The sequence below is a fragment of the Xenopus laevis genome, chromosome 4L (genome assembly GCF_017654675.1).
Source record: "Xenopus laevis strain J_2021 chromosome 4L, Xenopus_laevis_v10.1, whole genome shotgun sequence".
Lineage (NCBI taxonomy): Eukaryota > Metazoa > Chordata > Amphibia > Anura > Pipidae > Xenopus > Xenopus laevis.
Window position 1 is genome coordinate 95,622,568 of NC_054377.1, and position 24,448 is coordinate 95,647,015.

The 24,448-nt window shown below is 38.4% G+C and overlaps 1 protein-coding gene across 1 annotated transcript in view; it reads left to right on the top strand.

Moving 5' to 3' along the window:
- Window positions 1-12,651: 12,651 nt before the first annotated feature.
- The window catches only part of nmnat2.L (nicotinamide nucleotide adenylyltransferase 2 L homeolog), a 29,727-nt gene continuing 17,930 nt past the window's right edge, over window positions 12,652-24,448 (top strand). The window contains exon 1 of the mRNA XM_041590510.1: window positions 12,652-12,940. Within this exon, the coding sequence (XP_041446444.1) occupies window positions 12,859-12,940 (82 nt within the window). The 5' untranslated portion in view covers window positions 12,652-12,858. The remainder of the gene's footprint in view (window positions 12,941-24,448) is intronic.

Sequence of the window (24,448 nt, forward strand, 5' to 3'; positions counted from 1 at the left end):
TGTTGTTGAGAAATATATACATCATCTCAGGGTGGAAGTATCAGGCAATACGGCTATAGTTTCTGGAACTAAATGATTTATAACATCTAGCTTCCTGTATTATAACATTCACTATGAAATGAACCCAATCAATTTGGTTAAAGACACATTAGACACATCCAGAGTGATGGAAGTAACATCCTTTCTTGTCCTCTGTGATTTTGGATTTATAATCCAACTTCTTCCCAAGATTTTGTTTTACAACAAGAGGGAAAGGAAGAAAAATCCACTAAATAATCACAACTACTAGGAATTCCGGAAGGAATTACATGTTGCAATTTAAGGGTGGGACACGGGTGGGCGCTATTGCTAGGTGGCAATCTTATCCCTTGAACAAATGTTGTTTGCAGGTCATAGATTCCTGCAAACACTTCTTTGTTCCACGGGAGATTGCCACCTAGCAACAGCTGATGGGAGAATACCACACATCTAGTAGTTGTTTTATGAATCTCATTATGTCAAGCATGCCACAATGCTACTATATTAAAATAATAAGACATCTCAGGGTAGCCTTGGTTGTTGTGGATCTTCAAAAGGAATTTTCCTTGAATGGGATGTATCAACATCAAAATTTTAGATTGGACAAAAATGAATAATCCTGTGATATTATTTGTAAGTTATTAATAATATGTAATATTTCCTCTTAAGGAATACATTGTGTAAATAAATTAAGAGGCTTATAAATATAGCAAGGCAATGATCGGAGTCTTAAATTATGTCTAATTCAACCACACTGCAAAAATCTGTGTGATCCTCTAAGGATAATGTTATAACTCATAACAAATGTGATCCCTCATAACAAAGGGCCAAAATTAGAGTACTGTTTTTATTGCTGATAAACTGTGGATAGAAGACAAGCTAATTTAATGGACAATGAGCTCAAATCTGTAGGGTTATTAAACACTTTTCATAGGAGAGAGAACTTAAGTCCTCTGTGTATGTATCCATAGCGAGGATAGATTAGCCTCTGTAGAGATTCCTTACAGTTAGTCTACAAGCAATGTTTTGTAACTTGCTGATATAATAAATCCTTTGCAGAATGATACGTTTCAGTATAGAAATGCAAGACCCAAGTTAAATAATAAGGTAAGATAAACTGGATATGTTGGGCACAATATCCTTAGCTGAAGAAAGGGAAGTGAAAGTTCAAATATCTAACCCTTTTAGGGGCTGACCATCATGAGTAGGTTAATTTCTGTAGAAACACCTAGGGCCTGAAGGTATTCTGTTGTAAACATGAGGGAACTTTTAGACCATGATGCATTAGTTGTAAGATCTGATACATCATCTTGGAAAGTTAGATGGACATTTTATAACTACATCTGTTGCCCTGTCTTGATATATGTTCACAAGTGCTCTGTGAATCAATGTTATGATAAGCACAAAGGCCTGACAGAAATTTCCAGTAGATATAAAACTCTTTGTCTGTACTAGACACGTGGTACAATAGCCTAAAACGCATTTTTGGCTTGGAATGATGATGGTGCGACTAAATTTATTTCCCTGAAGCTTAGGGAATCTCAAAATAGATTTTTGTGGTGGGAGACTACATTTACTGCAGTGTGCCATATACACCATATATATATACTATAAGTCTATAGATGGTCTGACTGCTATTTCTCTTGCATTACTGGTATGTCTTTTGGATATGAGGAATATGTTTTTCCAATGATCTGGCTCTAAAGCAAAACTGCTTCTTAGCATAGAAAAGATACAACTTTATTGTCTGAAAGTTCTGTGGCTGGATCTGGAGAAAGCACAGTACAATTGCTAATCTGACAGCCAAGAGTTCTAGTAAATGTATGTGGTATTGTTCTGTATTGGAGACCAGGACCCCTCCAAACTGACTAATATATTGCTTGGAACTACAAGGTGTTCCATCCATGAGGGAAGGGGACTGTCACATTTGCTATGTGTTTGTTTCATTTTGTTTTGACTCCAGTATCTAGATTCTATATATTCCTTCCCCAGCCTCACTCATTAGAAAGTTCAAGAGAACTTGGAAATCTCTGCAGTATGTCTTTGTGGACGACTGGGCTAGCTCTAGAAGATAGGCAATGCTTGCCACAAGTCATTTTAGAGTGATTTGAATTGCCTCTAGAATCTTGTAACTATGTATTAAGATTAAGAGTGACAGTCAACGTGTTACAACTGTGCTCCATAAATGGCTGCTGTTGATCTGATCTACAATTATCAAGGACCCGCTGGAATGATCTAATACTGAAAGATAATCCCAGTATCACAGATAAAAAAAATGCCCATTGGTGTAGTTGATCCACTACTGCTTTAACAATCCGTGAGAAAGTAATGGGTGTTTGAGAGGTCAATAACATGACATACTATAAGTAAAGATATATATTCCAATAGAAGCTTAGTAGCTTTCTGTGGGGACTGGGGAGTGTTGCCTCATGGCAATTTTTACTCTTGCTCATTGGGTAGCATGAATAATAGATGGAAGATCTGTTGAGCCTTTTATTCTGAATTGCACTATACTGTTATAGTGCATATAGTATATATAGTATATAGTTTCTTATCTTTTCCACAAAAAGTGGAAAAGTGGGAAGTGACCAAGCTTCTATTTAAGAGATCTCCTCATTTGCACAAGAGGGGTGCAATAAAGATAGATTTACAGGAAATATCAGTAATAAAAAAAAAAAAGGGGCAGACCCATTTTTTACTATACTGAATAATCAGGGATCTGATGTTATTATTAACCAATGCATAGCCTTCCCTGATCTCTTCTTAGAGAAGGTGACAATGGCAGAACGGAAGTTCTTTTTATTTATTTATTTATTTTTTTATTTATATAGCGTCGACAAGATACACAGTGCTTTAGTTGTGTATTGTGTCCTGGACTCTTTTAAAACAACCATATTTACTACATAAAGTGAGGTTTAGTATTAATGTCCGCAAATGATTTCTTAGCCTTATGTCCAGCCCTCATTTCATGGATGAAATTTGACACAAACATGTAGCAGGATGTAGCATAAGGGCAGATTTGCAGGCTAGGTCAGCTAGCACAGCTGTGGTGAAACCTTCTTAGGCTGGTCACATGTTTATAGGTTTGGCCAATAAATAGAGCTGCTCTCTAGAGCTAATTAGGAAGTAATGAGTTACTAAAAGGTCTAGACTGGGAGTCAAAAAGGCCCTGCCATTTGAGGTATACAGAGGCTCAAACAGCCCTCACATGCCCAGTCAATGGTGACTGCATGGCATCTTATAGCAGCCCCTCTGGCATCTGCCAGAATCCACAAATTGCCAGTTTGGAATTATTTCATGGCAAGAATTTATCTAGGCCTTATTGTTCCACATTGACTAATAGGGGTGGAGCCAATAGCCTTCGTCACTTTGAAGTGGAAGGTTGAAAGAAATTGAGCCATTATATTTGTTGGTTAAGCCTGGTAACCCAAATGGCAGCTGAGGTGGGTAAATGTAGCGTGCAATTGATTTCAGCACATCAGGAAAATATGCAAAAAATGCATTTGTACATTAATATATCATCTACCTTTATCAGGGAGACATGAAATGACAATCTCAATGGATTTGTCACAAATAAAAGTATAACGTCCTCCATTAGCATTAAGAGGAATGTTATTTGTCCTGCAAACTCATGCAGATTAGCAGTTTACTTTGATCCATTCACATCCTGTCATTGGCTGGACACTTATGTGAAAGATTTCAGATGGAAATTCGCTGAGGACATTTGCAATTTATCCATTCACATAACATTACTGATTCCCAGACAATAAGTTTATGAGTGGATGCTGCGTCACACTCCTGGGAATCATTGCCTGTAGAGACAGACCTCCTACAGGGAGCAGGGTAACCACTAGAGCAACCCAAACGGGCCTCTTTACTGAGAGTGGAACCTTAAGATACTCTTGATTTCACTCCAACCGGAGAAGAGATATCTTTACATTTAAAGACTCCTTTTCCATCTTAGGAGTACCTCTGTGGGACTGAACCCTCTTCAGGGCAGTCAAATGAGGAGAAAATAAAGCAGAGTCTAATATCACTCTTTTTCCTCAGGAAAGAGAAAAATGTTTCTCCTTAGGTTTAGAATATAAAGGAGATTGCACCTTCCATTTTTTGTGATATTTGGAAGGAAACTGAGGTGGAAGCGCCACGGAGTTTGTAGCAGAATAAGAAACTGCATCCTCCATGAACGCTGAGGTAAAAAATCTAACTTCCCCGTTCAGCTAATCCCCTTCCTGTGATGTCACACTGCTCCTCACTGTCCAATCAGCACTGAGCAGACCTGTGCTTGCTCCCACATCTTAAAGGCACAAGCACGTCGGAAGGGAAATGCTAAAACGTGGATGTAGTGTTAAAATAAATTTTTCCAGCGTATCTTCGGGAGGCTGTCGCTTAACCCATCAGCTGTTGCTAGGTGGCAATCTCCCGTAGAACAAATTGCATTTATGTGCATGTTTTTCAGTTACAAACACCCTCTATTCAACTGGTTTCTGAATCCACCTCAAGCCCAAGAAAATGCAGCATATTGTGTCTAAAATGGCAAATGGAATAAAAAACTCACTCACTGAACACTCATAAGTACAACCGGGCAGATTATCCTGGAATCAAATAGCTAATGCTCAAACGCTGTCAAACAAAAAAAAACACCCTTGTGTAAGAGCCCTAATTCCATAGCTGCACAGAGACTGATGAGCAAAACCTTTTATGGTGTCACCAGAATACAAGTATTCTTGTGACGGCATAAAGGGAAGATTTTTTTCATCTTTGTTCATTTACTTTATGAGCAGTACGAATGTTACCACAAGGTCTGATTTGCTCATCCGTCTCTGTGCATGTATTGGTTAAACAAGGTTCCCCAAAGCCATTTCACCTAACATATAACAATGGCGTTTACAGACTGAATTGGGAATCCACAGACTAGAGTCCTGCACTGGTCCATTTTTTGGAACCCGTACCCAACCTGGACCCACAACCCACATTCTTACCCGCTTGGACCCTCTACCTGACCCTCAAGTACCTTATCCGCAACCCCGACCCGCTGACCATCAAGAATCAGGAAGTGCTGTCATTGTAAACTGGAAGTGACATCATTGGAAGTAGGCGTGATTAGAAAAAAGGAGTAAAAATCGATATTGAGAAGATCCACAGCCCGAACCGCCAACCCTGGTCTCTACCCGCACCAAGAACTTCTACCCGCAACCCGCGGGGTACCGCAGGTATTTGCGGGTAACCCGCAGGTACACGACCCGCTGCAGGACTCTAACACATAAATGTCAGACCTCCTGTGGTCTTAAAAGGGTAGATTTCTGTTGTCAACTTGTGCAGATTATTGGGGCACAAACTATGGCTTCCCTGTTCGAGGAAGATATTATGAGGACGTGGATGTAGGTGTAAACTGAGAGCTCTGTATGTGCCACTCCAAAGATCTTCAATGCCAAAAGAGGTTATTCTTCCATTATATGGGCATGTTAACAAAGTGGCGCAAACCAGTACAAAGTTTCTAAGACAGACATCAAGGGGGTGTCGAGGGCCAGATTTGTGGAAAGGCCACCAAGGCCCGGGCCTATGGTGGCATGCTGCCCAACCACACCCACATTGGTTCAGAAAGATACAGTCGTCTTTCACATTTCCTGTGCGCCAATCCCCATTGCTTCAGTCCTGATGATGAAATTTGAGCGAATAAAAGGGAGGGGATAAGGGTCCTGGGGGTGTCCCTGAAAGTGTATTATAATAATCTATTTCCTTTACAAGTTTTATGGTTAGGGTTATGGCACATTTTGCTATCGACTAACAAAATGCAGCACTTCACCTTGCTGAATAAACGGTAATAGAAAAATATGGGAGCTTAATAATGTATCCATTGTTCCATCCATGTTTTCAAGAAATAATCTTGTCTGTGTGCTAAGAATGGCCAGAGTGTGAAAAATTACTTTGTTTGCCGTTGCCTATAAGCCACTTGTATTTGATTGCAATCGTCTGTTACGGTTAGGAAAGGGGTTCACGGTTTGCACACAATACATATAGGAAAACCATACAAAAATCACCAGTAACTAAAACAAGAGGTAAAGTGGGCCCTGCACTGTAACAGCTACAGCTTCAAAAGATTACTTACTCTTGAACTATGTTATATAGCACAACATATGATGGCAGTGCAGCCCCCTGCATTCTGAGCTGTTGGAACTGTCTGATATGCAGAGGGGAATTACAATGTTATTAGGACATTTCCTCCTCTTTAATCTTATCAAACAATTGAGAATAGAGATATTATTAAAATGGTTTAGGGCAAATCCCCCAATCCACATGCCTATATCCACTTATCCCAGAGCACTTATCTACCCACCTATTTACCAGTATGCATATTTTCAGGTCCTCAGACTAAACTTGTTTGTGCAGAACCCTTTGCTCTTTGCCATCAACAGAACTGTACTTTTCATGAACCTATGGTACAGACCTGTTTTTTTACGGTGCAAAAATGTTTGTGTACTAGTGATTTGCACCATGTGGTCATGCACAGTTATTCAGCACTGCTGTTTTTCATTTTTAGGGGATGTAAATTTATACATAACTAATCCAATAGAAAGAAAGTGACAAATTATATACAGTAAATAAAAAAAGATCTGTATTATGGATAGCAGAAAGTTCATTGAAGGTTGAATTAAAATGGGCAGATAAATCAGATGTTTTCCTTGGTGGGATTGTGTTTGCTGTTACTGCTATTGCTGATGCATTGATTTGAACCATTTTTCCTGTATTAGTCTCTTCAAAATCCATATTTGTAATCAGGCCTGGACTGGCAATCTGTGGGTTCTGGCAAATGCCAGAGGGGCTGCTACAAGGTGCCATAGAAAGTCACTGTTTAGTTGGCTGTTGGGGGCTGTTTGGGCCTCTGTGTACCTGAAATGCCAGGGCCAATTTTAATTCTCAGTCCGGACCTGTTTGTAATGCATAACTGTAGAACTCAGCATAAGGTTCTGACTGTCAGAAATGTAGTGAGATTGCATAAGTAGTGCACTTAATTTGTTGTGATCGTCTTCTTGTTTGATGCTCTGATATTGTTTAAAGGAGAAGGAAAGGTTAAAACTAAGTAAGCCTTATCAGAAAGGTCCATCTAAATATACCAGTAAACCCCCAAAGTAGTGCTGCTCTGAGTCCCCTGTCAAAAGAAACACTGCATTTCTTTCCTTCTATTGTGTACACATGGGTTTCTGTATCAGACTTCCTGCCTTCAGCTTAAACCTCATTGCCCTGGGCAAGAGCATGCTCAGTTTGCTCCTCTTCCCCACCCCCTCCCCTTTCTACTGTAATCTGAGCCCAGAGCAGGGAGAGACTCAGGCAGGAAGTGATGTCACACCATGTTAATACTGCAGCTCCTATCCTAAACAACCAGAGAGCTTCTAAAGCTTTTACTCAGGCATGGTAAAACATTCTACAGAATAAATATAGAATTCTATCTTGCACTATTGCAGCTAATCTATTGGCAATAAAATGCCTCCGTAGCTTTCCTTCTCCTTTAACTTATTACTCATACCTAAGACTAAGCTTATATTCCTATCTAGACTGAGCAAAATAAATCATATTTTCTCCAGTATTTATCCTTATGTACAGTGTCTGTTTAAGAAATGTGTATATTTGGGGTCAACCCAGCATTACTTCGAAATACATGCTTTTCATGTTTGGTTGTAATCATCTCTGTTATTACCTAAACGGTGGCATGTGTTAGTAAATTTGTGTCCCAAAGAACTTCTTGTGTTCAGCTCCTTCTGTTTGGCTAGTCTTTCTGTATTAGCTAATAGAAAACAAGGAGTTTTGACTACTTCTGCAGTCAAAGAACTCCTATCAAACTGTGAACACTTCCCATATTGATCTATGGTAGTGCTGTGCATACAAAGAAGTCTTTGGAGACTGGGACCATAAAAAATCCATTGGAGGGCCTCATCCAACCCATCATCTGAAAACAGGAGTTGTGCTAATGAGAGCATTGCTTTTGACAAAAGCTATGTGTTTGGACTGGCTGCACCTGACCCATGGGCAAGGCCTGCTGAGTTTCATATTCCCCCACTAAAGAGATTGCTTAGTGGCTTTTAATGCTAAGTCTGGAGCAAATGCACAATGATCATTTACATGGTAAACTATATTTTAACTTTGAAGATTATTTGAGATTGGCTACTGTTTACTTTATGTGTCAGATCTGGTGTGTTTACACCCAGACCTTTCAGGTGTGTTGTGCTATAGCACTGAATTTGCCCCCTGTGGGAGTAAACTGTAGCAATCTGTTTATGTATGTGATGATTTCTTTGCAGATCATCCTAAGAATCTATGTCCTCCCAAAACAGGACCTTTTCAATCAACAGGGTGTACTTTTGAAACAATTTAATTCTTATTTCTTTTCACAGGATTACTGAAGTTTGAGGGGAGGAAGAGGAACTGCGAGTTTCAACAACACAGCATTAAAATAAAAGTAGGTGGTACGTAGGTATCTATAACAAAAAAGGAAAAGTTTTACCCTAATATCTTCAACCACTATTTTTTAAACCATTAAGCGGGTGTGCAATGTGACCACAAAATTCATGACAAAAACAAGGGTCCTCTGCCCTCAACCCATTATCAATATAGTAATAAAATATTACTATTATATTTTTATAGTAATAAAAATATAATGCAGTGTTTCCCTGCACTTGTAAAACTGCTGTGTTTGTTTCAGAAACACTACTATTGTTTATATAAATAAGCTGCTGTGTAGCCATGGGGCAGCTATTCAAAGGAGAAAATGCTCAGGTTACACAGCAGATAAGCTCTGTAAAACATAATGTTATATGTTATCCACTATTTCACCTGTGCCATATACGGTAGCCTTTTTTTCAATTTCTGACATTGCTACTCAGCATCTTGTTTATATGAACTATAGTAGTGTTTCTGAAGCAAACACATCAGTTTTACCAGTGCAGGGCAACACTACATGATATTTTCACTACTTTAAAACACTTTCATTTTTTGGTATTACTGTTCCTTTAAGCTACAAAGAAATGCCTTACCCTTTAAAGGAGAAGGAAAGGCGCTCTTTACTTGGGGTGCCAAAAGTTAGACACCCAAGTGATTCTATATACTTACCTCACACCTGGGCCGGTGCTCCTACTGCAACAGCCTGGGGTTCTCCTAGTGAGCACCATGGAGCCACCGGCTTCATCTTTCTTCGTGTGGATGAGCATGCGCCTTAAAGCGAAAAACTGAACTTGAACAAAGAAGTCGGCTATTTTGTTCTACTTGGCATGCGTCTGCCCCGGGAAATTTGAAGAAAGAAGGAGAAGGAAGCCGATTGCTCCTTGTTGATTGCTGGAAGAACCCCTGGACCAGTGCAGTTTTCTCCTTATAGGAGCACCGGCCTGGGTGTGAGGTAAGTATATATAAGATCACGTAGGGGTGCCTAACTTTTTGCATCCCCAATTAAATATGCCTTTCCTTCTCCTTTAAGCTGGCCAACTTCATCAAAGTCATTCCTGTTCTGGCCAGTGATACACTCATCTTTCATCTGATTCAGTAAGAATTATTTTACTTCATTATACATTCTACACAGGGACTTAGTTTTACCTGCTATTAACTTGCTTTTTTTTTTTAATAGCTTAAGGCACAAAAGGTTTCAATGTGCTTAATATATTGATGATGGGTTGAGTGCAGAGGACTTTTGGTGCATAGGTAACCCTATTGACACAAGCAAACAAGGCACTCAGACTTCAGAAACGTCAAAAAAATGTATGTTTAGTTGAGTAGCAGCTGCTATCTGATTTGGTAAATTGTCAGCAACCTGTTAAGCACAGTAACCCTGTTCTTAAAGGGATACTGTCATGGGAAAAAAAAAATTTTTCAAAATGAATCAGTTAATAGTGCTACTCCAGCAGAATTCCGCACTGAAATCCATTTCTCAAAAGAGCAAACAGATTTTTTTATATTCAAATTTGAAATCTGACATGGGGCTAGACATATTGTCAATTTCCCAGCTGCCCCAAGTCATGTGACTTGTGCTCTGATAAACTTCAATCACTCTTTACTGCTGTACTGCAAGTTCGAGTGATATCGCCCCCTCCCTTTTTCCCCCCAGCAGCCAAACAAAAGAACAATGGGAAGGTAACCAGATAACAGCTCCCTAACACAAGATAACAGCTCCCTGGTAGATCTAAAAACAGCACTCAATAGTAAAACCCATGTCCCACTGAGACACATTCAGTTACATTGAGAAGGAAAAACAGCAGCCTGCCAGAAAGCATTTCTCTCCTAAAGTGCAGGCACAAGTCACATGACCTGGGGCAGCTGGGAAATTGACAAAATGTCTAGCCCCATGTCAGATTTTAAAATTGAATATAAAAAAATCTGTTTGCTCTTTTGAGAAATGGATTTCAGCGCAGAATTTTGCTGGAGTAGCACTATTAACTGATGCGTTTTGAAATTTTTTTTTTCCCATGACAGTATCCCTTTAAGCTTCTTTAGAGATGACTTTTTCAATAGAAGCATTATAATAGTGTTGCTCTGCTGCTAAAATTTGTTTCTGTCTGCCTCCTCTTCCTTATAAATTGCAAGCTCTTTGGGTCAGGAAACTCATTTCAATGGGGTATCAAATTTGGTAACACATCTGAAAGTGAAACTATCCTCATTAATATATATTAATTGTAACCCTGTTAGTTTTTTTTGCCTTCTAAAGCACTATGTACACTTGTGGTACTTTATTATTAAAAACTTAAAATACGAAGAAACAAATTTGCTATGGGGGCTTGGTTTCTAAATAAGCAATACAATTTAAATATAGAACAATATTGTGCAGATTTATAGGATGGTTACTAAACTTATGTCCTATAAATTATTATTAGAAATATAAAGAATGACTCTTGTCTATAAAAACAATGCACTGTTATTTGTATAGTGTAGTGCTACGTAAGAGGTCAGAAACAAAATACTCTGCAGCAGTGGCTGCTATTGAGAATATCAGGGCATATTGTTATATTCTATGTCACCTAAACCCACAAAAATGTTGCCAATCCAGTTTGATATACAAGAGGTTACATTAGTAAAGGAAGGGATGAGATTTGAAGCTAACTTACCAGTGACTAATTGCTTTTGTACTGTAGTACCTGTAGCACAAACTAATTTTCACTGGCTGACACATGAAATGCTTGGTCTGGAGAAAGCATGATGTTAAATTATTTTTTCTGTCTGGTAATTATAGACCCACACGCCTGCTATTTCTAGTCGGGGGGGGGATACTTTGTGGGTTAGAAAAGAAATTACATTCAGAATTTTAGAGAATAACAGCATTCGATTCAAAGGATTTCATTGTTTGAACGAACGATTTTACTTCGACCGCAAATGGCCAAATTCGATGTAAAAAAAACTTCGACTTCAATATTCGAAATCGAAGTATTCCAATTCGATGGTCGAATTTCGAAGCTTATTCTACTTCGAAATTCGACCCTTGATAAATCTGCCCCCAGGTGTCGAAAAACCCAACACGAAAAATTTTCCGCTTAATAAATCAATCAACCCCAATCAATCAATTTAACACATTTCTGGTTCACTTTACTTTGCTTTTATATATCGATATACATAATAATAATGCATTATGTATTCGTTGCATTTTGTTCCCAGTTTTCCACTATATCCTTCAGTCAGGTGATCAGTTGCTGCCTTTTCCACTGGAATCATTAGCAATGGCAAGGAATAAAGTTGGATGCAGGTCTTTAGAAGTGTATGTTATTTTTATTGTTATTGCCTTTGCCCTTAATAAGCCATACGAAAAAAGACAGAATACCAACATAAATGCCAGCTTGCATATTATTATATATTAGAAAATTGATCTGGCTAGTTATTTAATTGTGAAAAGAACAATGTTTTACAATAAAGCATTTGTACATAAGAGGAGCAAGTGGAGGGGGTAAAAAATCTCACCCCTAGTGATCATTCAAGATCATTTTGTCTGGGCACCCTAACTTATAAGTCTAAATGAGGTGCAAGCGTTAGGGGGGGCATGCATTTTCAAGAGCACAGGTTCTTGTGCGCCACTTTAAAGGCAAAGTGAGAAAAGCATAGTTTTCACCTGTTTTTTTTTTGTTGTTTTTTTTGCACTCTGCCACATGTCATAAACGATCCCTAGCCTCTTTTATTTAAAACTAGAATTCAGGAAGTTGGCTCTCATGAGGCTACATGGCAGTGTAGGTATTTCAGTCCTAATTTTGGATGAAAGGCAAATTTCGATACATTAAATCAAATGATTTATTCAGCAGTTTGGAATGTTTCCTAAATATCCTAATGTAAAAACGTAGAACCCTCTGTCCAGGCACGTGATGGGCTCTAAATTCTGAAGCATATTTTGTGTGATTAATGCAAAATCTAAGCAAATATATTTTGTTTGAATCCTGAGCCATTACTTTTGAGTGAATAAATGTCCAGTTACTGCTCCTTATTTATTTCTTTTGAGTTATTATTATTATTATTATTTTAAAAGGTTTTCCCACTGATGCAAGTCATGTTGGCAATTATGTAGAAGACAATATTATCTTGGTATAGCAAGGAGGGGCGCAGAACAGGTGGCAGTGTGGCGATGCAGGAGTTAAATGGGGAGGTGACAGTGGAAGCGAGGGGGAGGAAGGCTGTTCTGTGACGTGCTGCATCTTGCATTTGCACGTCCACTGTTTAGCAGCAAGACTGAGCTTCTTTCTCTGCAGAGGCAAAAAGCATCCACCCACTTGGAGACATTTCTTATCCAAACACTACATATAGACTGTCCCCTGACCATAGATTGCCCCCCACCCACTCCTCATCCACCCACCCACATTTCTCCTCTCCTTAGTACCTACCAGCATGGCTGAGACTAAAACCCATGTTATATTGCTGGCCTGCGGCAGCTTCAATCCTATCACAAAAGGACATATTCAGATGTTCGGTGAGTCTTTCTTTAATGAGAACCTGCCTGAAACCTGTCATTACAATTTTGTTTTCATTTTCATTATTTCTTTATATATATATATATATATATATATATATATATATATATATATATATATATATATATATATATATATATATATATATACACACACACACACACATTGTCCCCTTCTCTATCTATCTAACTGCTCTATATTTCTGTATCTACCTTTTATATCCATTTTTCCTTTAATGTATCACTTGTTTTCCTATTAGTCTGCTCATTATATTTTCCCATTACGCCTGCCTTGCTGGCACTGCTCCATGATGGAGGATGCAGAGTCAACAGATCCCCTGAAACCGCATGCTGTAAAGAAGGGTCAACACAGAATTAAATGGAAACATATATTTTATGTCGCTGTGTGTGTATACATATATATGAATTAATCCTTTTTTACAGGAGAAAAACATGTGTTTGTCATTGAATTGCCTTCAGCAATTCATTATTTAAAAAGGCAATGCCACCAGGGGAAGTGTTAAAAAGCCTTTGCAGGTCTCCAGGCAGCCAGAGGATAAAGGAAGCAATTCAGAGCATTGATGAATGTATGCATGATGATAACAAAGAGATTCTTCTGCTATGGTTATTTGAGTGATACATGGGTGTATGTCTGCTTCGTATTATATTTAGGGATATAATCTATGTTTTATATACAATATATTTTTATACCATTGACAAACTTAAACCACAAATTTAAAATCAGCAGCATTGGCCCCAGATAGGCTGGTAAACTACAGATTATTTTATAAACTCAGATATCAGTTTCTCAGAAGCCCCCAGTTCCATATGCTGAAATCACTCATTCATTCATTCATTTGTTTGCCCAGGATGGAACTTATGGTTATTTGAATTTTTACATTATGTGGCACATATTTTGGCTATATTCTGTCTTGTCAAGGGCTTCTGCACAAGCCATAGACAGTACTTCACCAGTGTTTTGAATTGTGCTTTAATCTTCCCAAATCGCAAGATACATTAAGTTAATATTATATGTTACATTTTCTAGGAAGTGTTATGGTGACAAAATGGTATGCCATTTGGATGCTATTGGCATCTAAAATAGGAGTGAGATAGTGTTAATTGTACATTGTTGTTGGCTACATAGAGAATATTGTGCAAAAAAAAAAAATATTTCTTATGTTATTGGGACATTCCCAAGAAAATCAGCAAAGAGCTAAATTTGGGAAGTACCCAAAGGGCCACTTCTAATATTCTACTATAAAATAATAATTGCATTGTAGGCTACATATTATTGCATATGGATTTATTACAATCATATTAATGAGCATTTCTGTGCCTATAATACAATATTTGTTATTGAAAATTGTCATTATAGGTTATTCGCTTAGAAATCTAGAATTCTGACAGCATTGGTGCAATAATCCAGTGAAATAAGAAGAGCATTCCATTTGGAGTGGCTTGGTTGTTTTCTTACTAGCTAAGAGTATTCCTGCTTTCTTACTGTAATAACTCAGGTATATGATACCCTTTATGTTATAAAGGGATTACTGTACACTCTATTGTAAAATATAGGGATGTTATAAGTCACAAAGAGTTCCATGACCATATAAGTGAACAAGGCAGAAAATCGAGTGCTTTTATACAGGTTATGTAATGCCAAATTAAATTCTAGGGGCAGGTTTTTTAAGGGTTCTAATTTTTTTTTTCATGGTCAAAACTGTCAAATTCAACTAGAGATTTGCATAAACTCGATTTGAATTTTTAAAAAAAATGTAATTCGATTTTCGAGATTTATGATACTCTGACCCTTTAAGAATTCGAAATTTGACTATTTTCTACCTAAAACCTGCCAAATGACTGTTTAAGTCAACGGGAGAGGTGCAGGGATCAATTTGGAGATGGTTGCAGCCTCGACATTCAGGTTTTTTTTGGAGAAAAAACTCGATTTGAGTTTGATTGGATTCAAATCGAATCCAATTTAAGTTTTCGAGTCGTTTAAATTCGTCTGAGTATTAAAAATTCAATCATGGATATCATGGCTCTTGTTTATTATACAACAATAATGACATGATTTACTCTTGCCATCAGAACTGAAAACCATCTATCCTTTCTTCAGTTGTTCTGTTGGTTTGTGTTATTCTTGATGGAAGAGAGAACATTTTTGTGGGTTTTAAAGTAATAATTTTTGTGTTGTATGTGAGTTGTGTTTTATTTTTTTAAGGTGTGTGTCTTTAACTTTACATAAACATTATATAATACACAAGATACATTGATATTACTATAATTTCCTGTAAAATTATACTTTATTAAACTAAAGGTATAAACACTGGCCAAAAGCAAACTGCTGTGTTTCCAGGCAATTATCACCTAGCAAGTGCTTGTAGACTCTCGTTCCCCATGTGTAATTATTCTTAAAAGAGACCTGTCACCCACACATAGCTGTACTATGTAATAAAAGTATTTTTCAAAGTAAACATCAAACCCAAATACATTTTTTAGCAAAACATTCATACTTGTTATACTCTTATGTAAAGAGCTGTTTATCTGAGTTCTCTATCATATATTGCTTTCCCTACCTCTATGCATTTCACTCCACTTTCATTTAAGGTGTCACTTACCTCCGCAAATACCCCACCCTCCACACTGTTTATAATATGCAGAGTGTGCATGGGCACCAAGCCTCTTTTTTTTGGTGCAGACTGCAGAGAATGCCTAAATAACACATTGGCACCCACCTGTTTGCTGTGATTGTGTCAAATAAGATTTAAAGTGTAAACAAAGTTTATTTACTCGATAAAATCCCCTTTAATGTGATAAAATCTGCCTTTTCTAGATGTGAAAACATTCTTCTGTGAGTAAAAGCCTCGCAGATCATGATGAGATTTGTGGTCTTTCTATCTATACAAATGATGACTATTGGGCCATCTTTCATAAAGCCAAATAATTCAAATATTATTTCTGTTCCCCTTTAAAGTTTGTGCAGCTGCCTTACAGACTTAAGATTCTAATTAATAGAATCTGCCAGCACATCATCACCCAGCAGGGCATTCCAGAACCTCACTGTAACAAACCAACTATGCTTCTTTGAATAAAAATGTAATTCCTCAAGTCTAAAGGGATGGGATCTGGTTCTTTGATCTTTTTTATAGGAAAAAAGATCTGCTATCTATCTGTAATTTCTTATAAACAGTAATCGTGGCTTCTCGCAAGCCGCTTTTCTTCAGAGACAACAACCCCAACCTTGACTTTCTTGCATTCCTATTACAGTCTAGTTGCACATCTCTGCACTCTTTCTAGCTCATTCATATTGCTCTTCAAGTGTGTTACAGCTGTATAATAAAAGTCCTTTTCAAATTAAGGCCTAAGCCTTAGGCATAGAGGCGGGGCAGGCAATTACTTTCACTTTCATTTCAGCACTTACTAGATGTCACTGCACTTCTCACATCCCCCTCTCTCTTTACCATTTCATTTTGTAACCAGTGCATGGTGATGGACATCAGGTCCCCGATTCTGTTGCATAAACAAGATTGATGCAAGACTTGCATTTAATAAGTGTCCACAAAATCGCTACTGCCTGCTTGCTATAATTATGAATTCCCAGACTGAAGCAAACAAGGTTCAATAATATAGTGTATTTAAAGTTTATTTTGCTTGACTAACATGGTAAAATAGGATATGGAATTATTTCTTAGGGTCACCTGTCTTGGGGACCAAGACTTACAATGCAAAGTCATTTGTTACTATGGATCTACAAAATTATCTGCTGCCATCCTAGTGTCTAGGCTTCTGCTCACCTCCTCATAAAAGGCAATTTAATTTGTCAGGCAAAACCTTAAAATACTATGAGATAAACATAACGATTTAAAATTTATTTTCACTTCTTGAAAGGCATAGTCTATATTAGCCATTCTTCCTGGAAGCCAACCATGCATCACTTTTTTTGGACATAGTTTGGGGTACAGGTGAGTTTAAGGGGGACAAATTCTTGTTCTTCCAGGAGATTCCCGACATTGCTACATTTCCTTCCTGCCAATGCAATCCCAACCTCCTTTGCTATAAATGACCATACCACATACAGTATATTCTACATTCTGTATAGACAGGGCTGGAATTATTTGAAGTATCGCCCCAAGGCTGCATGGTCCTAAATCCAGCCGTTTCATGTACGCACGTCCCCTCCCCCTGCATGGTCCTATTGCCGGCCTAGTGGGGAGCGCATAAGCTTGCACCTGAACACAGAGGAACTTTGAGCCCCCAGTGCTCCTTTGGTATGCGGCTGGGCGGCATGCAACCCCTAAAATATTGCCGCCCTAGGCCTGGGCCTTTCTGGCCTTGTCACAAATCTGGGCCTGTGTTAAATTATTTTGCATTAAATTTGACAATCCATACTCTGACACACATGCTTTTCATTTATCCTTCCTAGAGTGTAAACTCTGTTGCAGTTTATGTAATATAAGCAAGAATTGCATAAAACATTGACTCAGAATGAGGACATGAATATTGCTTGATAGTTTCTGGTGAGTGTCAACGTAACAAGAAAATGTTATGTAGGAATAGCTGAAAGTAAAAAAGAAAAATTGCATTATATGTCATTAAATTTGTAGACTATTCCTTCTTCAGTCTGCTTGCTAACAAATGTATTTTTATAGCTGAACTGTCAATCACAATCAGGCTTTGTGGTTTCTGACCAATTAAATTATGCACTTTATTGATACTGAAAGAAAATGAATAGTTCTGCTTCCATAGTGGTTGTGTTGCTCCTTGAAGAATTTGTGTTAGGCTTGTGACATTCTGTAACTTCCAAAATCATAAAGATGTCATAATTCAAAAATGTAACTAATTGCCAGTTGCCACATTACTTAGGGCATTGCAGGGGTAGGTTGCCTATGATTTATGGAGAGCATCTTTATGTGTGGTCTGACAGTTGTGAGGATGGTTGCTATACTGTACATGAATTCTGTTGAGTAGGGATGTAGCGAACGTCGGAAAAAAAGTTCGCGAACATATTCGCGAACTTGCGCAAAAATGCGAGCGGTTCGCGAACGGTTCGCGAACCCCATAGACTTCAATGGGAAGGCGAACTTTAACATCTAGAAAAGACATTTCTGGCCAGAAAAATGATTTTAAAGTTGTTTAAAGGGTGCAACGACCTGGACAGTGGCATGCCAGAGGGGGATCAAGGGCAAAAATGTATCTGAAAAATCTGCCTGTGTGTGCTTGGAAGAGATAGTGTAGGGGGAGAGCTGTTAGTGATTTCAGGGACAGATGATAGTAAGTTTGCTGGCTAGTAATCTGCTTGATACTGCTCTGTATTGGAGGGACAGAAGTCTGCAGGGATTTGAGGGACATTTTAGCTTAGGTAGCTTTGCTGGCTAGTAATCTACTGTTCTCTTTAAACAACTGCCATACGTTGACCTTGTAGGCATTGTTTGCCCAGTTTTTTTGGACGCAGCCACTGAAGCACAGTTGCCAGAAAAAATATGCCATATAAATGCTGAAAATAGTAATTTTTCGCCATACGTTGACCTTGTAGACATTGTTTGCCCAGTTTTTTTGGTTGCAGCCACTGAAGCACAGTTGCCAGAAAAAATATGCCATATAAATGCTGAAAATAGTCATTTTTTGCCATACGTTGACCTTGTAGGCATTGTTTGCCCAGTTTTTTTGGTCGCAGCCACTGAAGCACAGTTGCCAGAAAAAATATGCCATATAAATGCTGAAAATAGTCATTTTTTGCCATATACGTTGAGTCAACGTATGGCAAAAAATGACTATTTTCAGCATTTATATGGCATATTTTTTCTGGCCTCTGTGCTTCAGTGGCTGCGGCCAAAAAAACTGGGCAAACAATGCCTACAAGGTCAACGTATACACTACTACAGCGGTGGATACGGATTACGTAAAATATATGAATGCTGCTTGAAAAAAAGTAACTCAAGTGGTTTTTCTAGAGACGATAATATTATCAATATTTAGACAAAATGTGAACAAGCTCACACAGCTCGATGGCGGGTTGAAGAAAACACTGTGCAAATAATGCCTACAAGGCCAACGTATACACTACTACAGCGGTGGATACGGATTACGTAAAATATATGAATGCTGCTTGAAAAAAGTGACTCCGGTGTTTTTTCTGGAGACGGTAATATTATGGATATTTAGACAGAATGGGAACAAGGTCACACAGCTCGATGGCGGGTTGAAGAAAACAGTGTGCAAATAATGCCTACAAGGCCAACGTATACACTACTACAGCGGTGGATACGGATTACGTAAAATATATTATGGCTGCTTGAAAAAAGTGACTCCGGTGTTTTTTCTGGAGACGGTAATATTATGGATATTTAGACAGAATGTGAACAAGGTCACACAGCTCGATGGCGGGTTGAAGAAAACAGTGTGCAAATAATGCCTACAGGGCAAATAATGCCTAAAAGGTCAACTTATACACTACTACAGCGGTAGTAAAATAAAAAAAAGTAAAATAAAAAAAAAAAGAATATTAAAAAAAAAAATTAAAGTTGGTGCTGCTGAACTACTAGGAGCAGCAGATTAGCACACCAGTCCCACTCCCCAACACTGCTAGACTAATAGCACTGGGCTCTTATAGTAGTAGTAGTAGTAGTAGTAGTAGTAAAACAACAAAAAAATAAATAAAAGCAGTCCTTACAAGGACTACTGTTATTGCAGCAGTCAGCAGATGAGATCAGAAGCAGGACAGCTGCCCACTGCAGCTACATACAGAGCACTGCAGTAGAAGGTAGATTACTAGCCAGCAAAGCTACCTAAGCTTAAATGTCCCTCAAACCCCTGCAGACTTCTGTCCCTCCAATAACAGAGCAGTATCAAAACGATTACTAGCCAGCAAACTTTCAACTGTCCCTGAAATCACTAACAGGCAGCAGCTCTCTCCCTACACTATCTCTTCAGCACACACAGGCAGAGTGAAAAAACGCTGCAGGGCTTCGGTTTTTATAGGGAAGGGGAGTGGTCCAGGGGAGAGCTTCCTGATTGGCTGCCATGTACCTGCTGGTCTGGGGTGAGAGGGCAAAAAAAAGCGCCAACAATGGCGAACCCAAAATGGCGAACGTCGCGCGACGTTCGCGAACTTCCGGCGAGCGCGAACACCCGATGTTCGCGCGAACAAGTTCGCCGGCGAACAGTTCGCGACATCTCTACTGTTGAGATTCTGCTTCAAAGTACACTTGGGGGGTTATTTACTAAACTCGGAATGAAAAAATCACGAAAAATTTGTGATTTTTTTTAATAAAATTGGACATTTAAAAAAATTGCGATTTTTTTTTTCCCCCCCAGAATTTATTAAACCCCTATGATGAAAAAGTCAGAATCTGAAAATTTGGCATCTCATACCTGTTGAGGTTGCATATAAGTCAATGGGAGAAGTCCCAATGATTTTTTTATGTGCGTCGGGTTTCGTGCAATACCCCAAAGTTTTTGGGTAAAAATTCCGAAGAAAATGTAAAAATTGGATAAAAAATTTGAAAAAAAACGTGAAAACCTGATAAAAATCCGAAAAAATCATGAAAATCGTATTTTTTTTCCCCGCAAAGCAAATTTTCGGGAAAATGTAATAATAAAAATGCAGAAAAAAACAGATCGGATTTGATCGGAGTTTGTAGCAGAAAATATTGAGATAAATTCGGGACTTTGATAAATAACCTCCTATGTCTCTAGCAGTCATGTTCTACTTTTGGAGCAGAATATTCACCTTTTAGGGTAGGACTACACGGACATTTCTGGCGCGATCCGACGCACTGCGACAAAACACAGGTGTCAAATCGCATGCAAATTGCAATGGAAATCAGGTAAGAGATAGAATAGTCGTAGTGCGTCGCGTCGCGCCTTAAACATCCGTGTAGTCCTACCCTGATATGGGGACGCTTAAGAAAAGAATAACAATCTAGAAGTTTCAAGGTTTGGTTCTTATTATTGACTGAAGGGATTTGTGGAGCTTGACATTTTCATTTTGCAAATGCCCCAGGGAGGTAGGGAAGATAGTAAGGTTGTTATATCAACCTAGTAATAAATCACAAGATACTATTGCTGGCTAAGTGCCAGGAAATCAATGATTCAATACTGATACTTACTCCTTGAAGCAGGTGTTTTACTTAATTAAACAAACAAATTTAGCTAAAGCCTTTCTTTCCCTTTACCAAACTTGGCATTGCAAGATGCTGATGTGATGAATGAATAGAACTTAATGCATTATTAGAACTTCCTTCCTCTCTGGCAACTGTTTTATTTTCTGATAAATGGAAAACAGCTTCCTTATGGCATATTTCATTTGCGTATATCAGGAATATGGAAGTCAGAATTCCTGAGCCATATCTAAATGGAGCTTGCCATAGGGTAGACATTTCCCATTCAACAGAGGGGGAAGCAGCTGCTGTCCGAGACATTTTGATTATGGTTTTCCCCAAAAGGGCCACAGAGATTCAGACTTGGGAAAGGGAAGACATTGTAGAGAATGCTTGTTCTCTTCTATACGATGTGACAAAAAAAGTAAATTGTGGGAAAATTTTGTTCCTCCTGGGAAAATGCTGCCAGGAAAAAGAATCCCTTCTGGTATCACAGACATCAGATTAATTTTGGAATTATTAAATAAATTAAGGCCTGCGATTTTGACTTTTGGGGGCCCATTCACTAGGTTCGAGTGAAGGAATAGAGGAAAAAAAACTTCAAATTTCGAAGTGTTTTTTGCCTACTTCGACCATCGAATGGGCTACTTCGACTACGGCTTCGAAACGAATGATTCGAACTAAAAATCGTTCGACTATTCGACCATTCGATAGTCGAAGTACTGTCTCTTTAAGAAAAAACTTCGACCTCCTAGTTCGCCACCTAAAAGCTACCGAAGTCAATGTTAGCCTATGGGGAAGGTCCCCATAGGCTTTCCAAGTTTTTTCTGATCAAAGGATAATCCTTCGATCGATGGATTAAAATCCTTCGAATCGTTCGATTTGAAGGATTTAATCGTTTGATCGAATGATTATTCCTTCGATCGAACTTCGATATTCGAAGTCGAAGGATTTTAATTCGCCAGTCGAATATCGAGGGTTAATTAACCCTCGATATTCGACCCTTAATACATCTGCCCCTTGGTATTTGTTTGTGTATATACTTACACCCCCTCAAATGATAAGTCCTACGTGTATTAGGAAAACATTAAGAAGAATATTAAGAATGCACTAGGGAAAACAAGCTGATAAATGACTTTATTGGCACCACAATGGCTGTACAACAACAAATATAGTGGTTGATTGTGAATTTACAAAGCTAAAGCTCATAAGTAAGTGTGTTTTAACAGAGCATACACATAACAAATTGGCATGTACAATTATTTCTCTGGGGTAAATTGCTGAACTAGACTACTAGTAGAGTAGTAGAAACAAAGATTTTGCCATGACACAGATTTTTAATGAAAAAATTAATTGCACACAATGCTGATGGTATGTAACAACTGCTTCAACCATATATATATATATATATATACAGGGCCGCCATCAGGGGGGGACAGGGGGGACAAGCGTACCGGGCCCGGGCATGAAGGGGGGCCCGGCAGCGCTGCATTTTTTTGAAGATCCGGGCCCCCCTTACGAGCGCCCGAGCCGTACGTCTTGCCTCTTCAGTGCCGAATGCGGAAGTGCCGAAAAGCCGAAGCCGATGCGACGAAAAGACCCGAAGTCACGGAAAAAGCCGAAGTCACGAAGCGCCGAAAAGACCCGAAGTCACGAAAACAGCCGAAGCCGAAGTCCTGAAGCAGCGCAAAGACCCGAAGTCACGAAAACAGCCGAAGCCGAAGTCCTGAAGCGGTGAAAAGACCCGAAGTCACGAAAGGAGGCGAAGTTGAAGTACTGAAGCCATGAGTTCAATTCTACTGAACACCAGTTTGTGTTTTTTTTTTTTTTAATCCCCTGGCCACCAATGTATTATTTTAATATTCTATAGGCCCCTGCCACCAATCTTTTTTTTAAAACTTGTTTTTGGGGCCCCAATTTTTTTTTTAACTCGTAAGGGGCCCCTTGCCACCATTGTTTTTTTTTGGTTTTTTTTTTAAAAAAAAAATTAATTTTCTTTTTGGTGGCCCCAAATTTTTTTAACTTGTAAGGGGGCCCCTGCCACCAGTTTTTTTTTTTTTTCAAAAAAAAATTATTTTTTTTTTAAATTTTTTTTGGGGCCCCAATTTGTTTTTAACTTGTAAGGGGGTCCCTGCCACCATTTTTTTTTTTTTCAAAAAAATTTTTTTTTCTCCAAATTTTTTTTGGGGCCCCAATTTGTTTTTAACTTATAAGGGGGCCCCTGCCGCCAATGTTTTTTTTTTTTTCAAAAAAAAATTAATTTTTTTTCAAATTTTTTTTTGGGGCCCCAATTTGTTTTTAACTTATAAGGGGGCCCCTGCCGCCAATGTTTTTTTTTTTTTTCAAAAAAAAATTAATTTTTTTTCAAATTTTTTTTTGGGGCCCCAATTTGTTTTTAACTTAGAAGGGGGCCCCTGCCACCAATGTTTGTTTATTTTTTAGTTTTTTTTAAAAATTTTTTTGTTGGGGCCCCAAGTTTTTTTAACAGGGGGCCCCTGCCACCAATGTTTTTAAAAAAAAAAAAAATTTTAATTTTTTTTTTTTTGGGGCCCCAATTTTTTTTATAAGGGGGCCCTGACCATCAATAGCTTTTTACAACTTGTGTGGGGGGGGGTTACTTTTTTAGCGCTGATGTCTGTGTGGTCTTTTAACTGCGATGTGGGCGGGATATGGGGCGGAGCTTGGTCGTCAGTGTGGGCGGGGCCCAGGGGGCCCCAAAAATTTTGTTGTACGGGGCCCCGTGATTTCTAATGGCGGCCCTGTATATATATATATATATATATATATATATATATATATATATATATATATATTTAGATCTTTAATGCAACAGCAATGCAAAAGCTTTGGTCTCTTTGTAAATGGACAGAAATAGACAGGAACCCTTGGAATGTTTGCATGTTGTTCCACTGAAGCTCTAAATAAACAAACTAGTTGCAGGGGTTATTGCACAGCATCAGCATTGTGTTTGCTTATCAGCATTGGCAGGTATAAGATTTCAGATTCTGATTTGTGCACTATTCAAAATTGCTTGTTACTTATCTGTCCCATCATGGCTTGACTTGGATTGAATTTGAATTAGAAAGCTCATATCACTATTCTGTATTACTATCTGTGAAGGCCATTGAGAGCTTGGAGAGGCAACTGTATCTTACCAGCTAAAGGAACAACATTTTTATTTATTTGTATTTTATTTTTTTGTCTTGTGAGAAAATCCAACATGGGATATGACAGTGTTTAGGTTTAGAATAAGATAATTTGTCTGACACATTTTGCCCTTTACATCAAGGTTAAATCTGGTCACCAGCACCACCCTGGGCATCACCCACTTTAAGAGCAATCTTTAACAGCAGGCAACCTGGATGTCACTGTAGAAAGACAAGAATAATGTCAGGTTTTAAAAAAA